The sequence below is a fragment of the Protomyctophum parallelum genome (genome assembly GCF_964188405.1).
Source record: "Protomyctophum parallelum genome assembly, chromosome: 4".
NCBI classification, from domain to species: Eukaryota; Metazoa; Chordata; class Actinopteri; order Myctophiformes; family Myctophidae; genus Protomyctophum; species Protomyctophum parallelum.
In genome coordinates, this window is record NC_139700.1 from 55,427,588 (window position 1) to 55,435,477 (window position 7,890).

Below are 7,890 nucleotides of genomic sequence, written 5' to 3' on the forward strand. Positions count from 1 at the left end.
ACTCTCACCTATGGTCATGAAGTGTTCCTACTCTCACCTATGGTCATGAAGTGTTCCTACTCTCACCTTATATGGTCATGAAGTGTTCCTACTCTCACCTATGGTCATGAAGTGTTCCTACTCTCACCTTATATGGTCATGAAGTGTTCCTACTCTCACCTATATGGTCATGAAGTGTTCCTACTCTCACCTATGGTCATGAAGTGTTCCTACTCTCACCTATGGTCATGAAGTGTTCCTACTCTCACCTTATATGGTCATGAAGTGTTCCTACTCTCACCTATGGTCATGAAGTGTTCCTACTCTCACCTTATATGGTCATGAAGTGTTCCTACTCTCACCTATATGGTCATGAAGTGTTCCTACTCTCACCTATGGCCATGAAGTGTTCCTACTCTATATATGGTCATGAAGTGTTCCTACTCTCACCTATATGGTCATGAAGTGTTCCTACTCTCACCTATGGTCATGAAGTGTTCCTACTCTATATATGGTCATGAAGTGTTCCTACTCTCACCTATGGTCATGAAGTGTTCCTACTCTCACCTATGGTCATGAAGTGTTCCTACTCTCACCTATGGGCATGAAGTGTTCCTACTCTCACCTATATGGTCATGAAGTGTTCCTACTCTCACCTCTATGGTCATGAAGTGTTCCTACTCTCACCTATGGTCATGAAGTGTTCCTACTCTCACCTATATGGTCATGAAGTGTTCCTACTCTCACCTATATGGTCATGAAGTGTTCCTACTCTCACCTATGGTCATGAAGTGTTCCTACTCTCACCTATATGGTCATGAAGTGTTCCTACTCTCACCTATATGGTCATGAAGTGTTCCTACTCTCACCTCTATGGTCATGAAGTGTTCCTACTCTCACCTATGGTCATGAAGTGTTCCTACTCTCACCTATATGGTCATGAAGTGTTCCTACTCTCACCTATATGGTCATGAAGTGTTCCTACTCTCACCTATATGGTCATGAAGTGTTCCTACTCTCACCTATATGGTCATGAAGTGTTCCTACTCTCACCTATGGTCATGAAGTGTTCCTACTCTCACCTATGGTCATGAAGTGTTCCTACTCTATATATGGTCATGAAGTGTTCCTACTCTCACCTATGGTCATGAAGTGTTCCTACTCTCACCTCTATGGTCATGAAGTGTTCCTACTCTCACCTCTATGGTCATGAAGTGTTCCTACTCTCACCTATGGTCATGAAGTGTTCCTACTCTCACCTCTATGGTCATGAAGTGTTCCTACTCTCACCTCTGGTCATGAAGTGTTCCTACTCTCACCTATGGTCATGAAGGGTTCCTACTCTCACCTCTGGTCATGAAGGGTTCCTACTCTCACCTCTGGTCATGAAGTGTTCCTACTCTCACCTCTGGTCATGAAGTGTTCCTACTCTCACCTATGGTCATGAAGTGTTCCTACTCTCACCTATGGTCATGAAGTGTTCCTACTCTCACCTATGGTCATGAAGTGTTCCTACTCTCACCTCTATGGTCATGAAGTGTTCCTACTCTCACCTATGGTCATGAAGTGTTCCTACTCTCACCTCTGGTCATGAAGTGTTCCTACTCTCACCTATGGTCATGAAGTGTTCCTACTCTCTCCTATGGTCATGAAGGGTTCCTACTCTCACCTCTATGGTCATGAAGGGTTCCTACTCTCACCTCTGGTCATGAAGGGTTCCTACTCTCACCTCTGGTCATGAAGTGTTCCTACTCTCACCTATATGGTCATGAAGTGTTCCTACTCTCACCTATGGTCATGAAGTGTTCCTACTCTCACCTATGTTCATGAAGTGTTCCTACTCTCACCTATGGTCATGAAGTGTTCCTACTCTCACCTATGGTCATGAAGTGTGGGTCATGAAGAATAAGGTCGCTAATACAAGTGGCTGAAATGAGTTTTCTTTGACGGGTGGCTGGTATCTCCCTTAGAGATAGGGTGAGAAGTTCAGTCACACGAGAGAGACTCGGAGTAGAACCGCTGCTCCTTCGCCTGGAAAGGAGTCAGCTGAAGTGGTTTGGGCATCTGATTAGGATGCCTCTCGGACGCACGTCCCACTGGGAGGAGACCCCAGTGGTCTTATTCTGTACGAGTGGACACTGGTGTACTTACATGTAGCGGTCTTGTTCTTGATGAGTGGACACTCGTGCCACGGCAGAGGTTGCTGGAAGGACTGCGAGAAGTAGAAGAAACTCCAGCCAATGATCACGTTGTAGTACAGCGCCACGAAGAAACACACCTGCAGGGAGGACAACACCGTTAAGACACAGAGACAGACACACACCTGTAGAGAGGACAACACCGTTAAGACACAGAGACAGACACACACCTGTAGAGAGGACAACACCGTTAAGACACAGAGACAGACACACACCTACACAGGAAGGACTCCCCCCCCCCCCCCCCCCCCCCCCCGGACCCCCGCCCCAGACCCCCCGCCCCGGACCCCCCCCCCCCCCCCCCCCCCAGCACGCCAGGGACCAGAATACTTCAAACCCAAACAATTAGTCAAAAATAGAACTACAAAACGCGTGTTGGAGATTAAACAACAAATAACAGCCAGAACCAGCAACTGCATTTATTTAATGTGAAAAATGTCGGAGAAACGGGTAAAACAATAGGTACAAGGCTGGGACAACACAGATACAATATTAACAATGGAAAAAAGACAACCACAAGGTTTGTGCAACATTTCATGGCTCACGGCATTGAAGCTCTAAAATGCGCTGGACTTCAACACAATCCCAACTGGGCAGTTTTAGGACAAAGACGTTTTAATGAAAAACAGTGGATTAAGAACCTCAACACGGATTTTCCTGGAGGCTTAAACATGCCCTAAAATCAGATCTTGAACACAACGAAACCTAAACTCAGGATTAAACTGGAGTAAATCTAAAAGTGATTGGATCAGACTTCCTTCGGATACATGGCGAATGCATTCATTCCTTGCACTGTGCACTGAAGTCTTTCTGTGCCCCCCCCCCCCCCCCCCCCTGGTGTAGTCTGTCCACTCACCACACAGCTGGCGAAGCCGATGCCTCCGAGGCGAGGGCTGATGAAGTTCCAGACGCCGATGCTTCCCCGACGGATCCTCTGGCCCACCGCCAGCTCCAGGAAGAACAGCGGGATCCCGATCAGGATCAGGAGGATCAGATAGGGGACCAGGTAGGCTCCTGTTTTATAGGGGTAACACAGTACACTATAGGTCAGATAGGGGGACCAGGTAGGCTCCTGTTGTGTAGGGGGACACAGTACACTATAGGTCAGATAGGGGGACCAGGTAGGCTCCTGTTGTATAGGGGACACAGGACACTATAGGTCAGATAGGGGACCAGGTAGGCTCCTGTTGTATAGGGGACACAGTACACTATAGGTCAGATAGGGGGACCAGGTAGGCTCCTGTTGTATAGGGGACACAGTACACTATAGGTCAGATAGGGGGACCAGGTAGGCTCCTGTTGTATAAGGGACACAGTTACACTATAGGTCAGATAGGGGGACCAGGTAGGCTCCTGTTGTATAGGGGACACAGTACACTATAGGTCAGATAGGGGGACCAGGTAGGCTCCTGTTGTATAAGGGACACAGTTACACTATAGGTCAGATAGGGGGACCAGGTAGGCTCCTGTTGTATAGGGGACACAGTACACTATAGGTCAGATAGGGGGACTAGGTAGGCTCCTGTTGTATAGGGGACACAGTACACTATAGGTCAGATAGGGGACCAGGTAGGCTCCTGTTGTCTAAGGGACACAGTACACTATAGGTCAGATAGGGGGACCAGGTAGGCTCCTGTTGTATAGGGGACACAGTACACTATAGGTCAGATAGGGGACCAGGTAGGCTCCTGTTGTATAAGGGACACAGTTACACTATAGGTCAGATAGGGGGACCAGGTAGGCTCCTGTTGTATAAGGGACACAGTACACTATAGGTCAGATAGGGGGACCAGGTAGGCTCCTGTTGTATAGGGGACACAGTACACTATAGGTCAGATAGGGGACCAGGTAGGCTCCTGTTGTATAAGGGACACAGTTACACTATAGGTCAGATAGGGGGACCAGGTAGGCTCCTGTTGTATAGGGGACACAGTACACTATAGGTCAGATAGGGGACCAGGTAGGCTCCTGTTGTATAGGGGACACAGTACACTATAGGTCAGATAGGGGGACCAGGTAGGCTCCTGTTGTATAGGGGACACAGGACACTATAGGTCAGATAGGGGGACCAGGTAGGCTCCTGTTGTATAGGGGACACAGTACACTATAGGTCAGATAGGGGGACCAGGTAGGCTCCTGTTGTATAGGGGACACAGGACACTATAGGTCAGATAGGGGGACCAGGTAGGCTCCTGTTGTATAGGGGACACAGTACACTATAGGTCAGATAGGGGGACCAGGTAGGACACAGTACAGTAGGGCATTAACATAATAGTCGACTATAGTCGACTAGAAAAACACTAGTCGACACTGTTAATTGACATCCGATTATTCGCTAATATTGTTTTTAATATGTTTCATGCTTTTTATTTCTGCTTTTCTATACAGCAGACATGCAGGCATGCAGCTGTGAGCTCGCTTGTTTTGTTGGTAGTTCGACAACTTCAGTACTGATCCATTCCTGGCTGATTGTTTTCATATCATATACAAGCCTACTGTACGTGGGTTTTGCCGATCGGCGGTGGCACTAGCAGCATTCAAGACAGTTTTTCTTTGGGAAAAGCATAATGCAATATGCCTCATAGGCTCATAAGATCAATGGGGACAACTACAGTGTGTAAATACTTTTACTATCGGTGAGTTTATTACTGTAGGTTGTTCAACAAGTTAGATTGGAGACGTGTCGTCGTGTCGTCCGGTACAGTAAAGTATAGCAGGAGTTCCTCCTCACTCTGCCCAATAGTATCCAGTTTGGTGACAGTCAAACTACAGTAGCTCTTGCCGTGGTTTCATGTTTCTTCATGCTTATCCAACAAAAAAACAAACCGCTATGCCGCTCACGATCATAGTTATAATAGTCGCAATGGAGTTAAGTAGTTGATCATCTTCATAGCCTGGCAGCCTGCTAGCTAGCAAAGCTAGTATGTAATCATAACCTCCTCCTAGCTTGGAGATCTCTGTGTCTGTCTGTCTGTGTCCCACATGGAGATCTCTGTATCTGTCTGTCTGTGTCCCACATGGCGATATCTGTATCTGTCTGTCTGTGTCCCACATGGAGATCTCTGTATCTGGCTGTCTGTGTCCCACATGGAGATCTCTGTATCTGTCTGTCTGTGTCCCACATGGAGATCTCTGTATCTGGCTGTCTGTGTCCCACATGGAGATCTCTGTATCTGTCTGTCTGTGTCCCACATGGAGATCTCTGTATCTGTCTGTCTGTGTCCCACATGGAGATCTCTGTATCTGTCTGTCTGTCTGTGTCCCACATGGAGATCTCTGTATCTGTCTGTCTGTCTGTCTGTCTGTCTGTCTGTCTGTCTGTCTGTCTGTCTGTCTGTCTGTCTGTCTGTCTGTCTGTCTGTCTGTCTGTCTGTCTGTCTGTCTGTCTGTCTGTCTGTCTGTGAGTGAAGAGGTCAAAGTGACTGACTGTGAAGTGATCAGTGATCAGGTGTGGGGTTGCCATGGCTCTTGTCCAGTGGGACAGATTACATTAGGTCAGACAGCTCCTGTTTAATGGGACATTCTACAACAAGTCGTTTCGAGGAAGCAATCTGATTGGTTGAAACGGTTTCTAGCCGTGGATCAAACCAGCACCATTCACCACCTAATCAAAACAAATAAATCAGCCGCTCTGTTCTCCCAGAGCGCTATAGCAAACTCGTTGGCTAGGCTAGCTAGTTTCTTGGGACATTTGTGGCCGTAGTGACTACATCTGTCATTCAAAAAAAAAAAATATTGTCTCCACCAGGCCGAAGGCATGGGGAGAGAGTATGTTTTATTTTCTCCACCAGGCCGAAGGCATGGGGAGAGAGTATGTTTTATTGTCTCCACCAGGCCAAAGGCATGGGGAGAGAGTATGTTTTATTGTCTCCACCAGGCCGAAGGCATGGGGAGAGAGTATGTTTTATTGTCTCCACCAGGCAGAAGGCATGGGGAGAGTGTATGTTTTGTTGTCTCCACCAGGCCGAAGGCATGGGGAGAGAGTATGTTTTATTGTCTCCACCAGGCCGAAGGCATGGGGAGAGAGTATGTTTTATTGTCTCCACCAGGCCGAAGGCATGGGGAGAGAGTATGTTTTACTGTCTCCACCAGGCAGAAGGCATGGCGAGAGAGTATGTTTTATTGTCTCCACCAGGCTGAAGGCATGGGGAGAGAGTATGTTTAGTTGTCTCCACCTGGCCGAAGGCATGGGGAGAGAGTATGTTTTATTGTCTCCACCAGGCCGAAGGCATGGGGAGAGAGTATGTTTTATTGTCTCCACCATGAAGGCACGGGGAGAGAGTATGTTTTATTGTCTCCACCAGGCTGAAGGCATGGGGAGAGAGTATGTTTTATTGTCTCCACCAGGCCGAAGGCATGGGGAGAGAGTATGTTTTACTGTCTCCACCAGGCTGAAGGCATGGGGAGAGAGTATGTTTTATTGTCTCCACCAGGCTGAAGGCATGGGGAGAGAGTATGTTTTATTGTCTCCACCATGAAGGCACGGGGAGAGAGTATGTTTTATTGTCTCCACCAGGCTGAAGGCATGGGGAGAGAGTATGTTTTATTGTCTCCACCAGGCCAAAGGCTTGGGGAGAGAGTATGTTTTGTTGTCTCCACCAGGCTGAAGGCATGGGGAGAGAGTATGTTTTATTGTCTCCACCAGGCTGAAGGCATGGGGAGAGAGTATGTTTTGTTGTCTCCACCAGGCCGAAGGCATGGGGAGAGAGTATGTTTTGTTGTCTCCACCAGGCCGAAGGCATGGGGAGAGAGTATGTTTTATTGTCTCCACCAGGCCGAAGGCATGGGGAGAGAGTATGTTTTATTGTCTCCACCAGGCCGAAGGCATGGGGAGAGAGTATGTTTTACTGTCTCCACCAGGCAGAAGTCATGGGGAGAGAGTATGTTTTATTGTCTCCACCAGGCTGAAGGCATGGGGAGAGAGTATGTTTTATTGTCTCCACCAGGCTGAATGCATGGGGAGAGAGTATGTTTAGTTGTCTCCACCTGGCCGAAGGCATGGGGAGAGAGTATGTTTTATTGTCTCCACCAGCCGAAGGCATGGGAGAGAGTATGTTTTACTGTCTCCACCAGGCAGAAGGCATGGGGAGAGAGTATGTTTTATTTTCTCCACCAGGCCGAAGGCATGGGGAGAGAGTATGTTTTATTGTCTCCACCAGGCCAAAGGCATGGGGAGAGAGTATGTTTTATTGTCTCCACCAGGCTGAAGGCATGGGGAGAGAGTATGTTTTATTGTCTCCACCAGGCCGAAGGCATGGTAGAGAGTATGTTTTATTGTCTCCACCAGGCTGAAGGCATGGGGAGAGAGTATGTTTTATTGTCTCCACCAGGCCGAAGGCATGGGTAGAGAGTATGTTTTATTGTCTCCACCAGGCCGAAGGCATGGGGAGAGAGTATGTTTTATTGTCTCCACCAGGCTGAAGGCATGGGGAGAGAGTATGTTTTATTGTCTCCACCAGGCCGAAGGCACGGGGAGAGAGTATGTTTTGCACTCCGTCCGTCCGTTATCAGCTAATCTCCGGCACCGTTGACCCGGTCGACGCCAACCTTTGTACCCTGGATGCCAACGATGAACCTCTGCCCCAAATGATCCAGAACGACCTGTTACAGCGCCACAAGGAGGCCGACTGTTGTAAAACACATTGTTTGCTGTTACTCCTCCAGATTTTGTCCAAAAAACCCCGCAAATCCTTACACAGTATCTCTATAGTCA

The 7,890-nt window shown here is 48.1% G+C and overlaps 1 protein-coding gene across 1 annotated transcript in view; it reads right to left on the minus strand.

The window, feature by feature from the left end:
* slc6a15 (solute carrier family 6 member 15) overlaps positions 1-7,890 on the minus strand; it is a gene marked incomplete at both ends in the record, with an annotated part of 58,273 nt that overhangs the window by 43,577 nt on the left and 6,806 nt on the right. The window contains 2 exons of the mRNA XM_083762329.1: positions 2,131-2,257; positions 3,034-3,191. Of these exons, the coding sequence (XP_083618455.1) occupies positions 2,131-2,257; positions 3,034-3,191 (285 nt within the window). The remainder of the gene's footprint in view (positions 1-2,130; positions 2,258-3,033; positions 3,192-7,890) is intronic.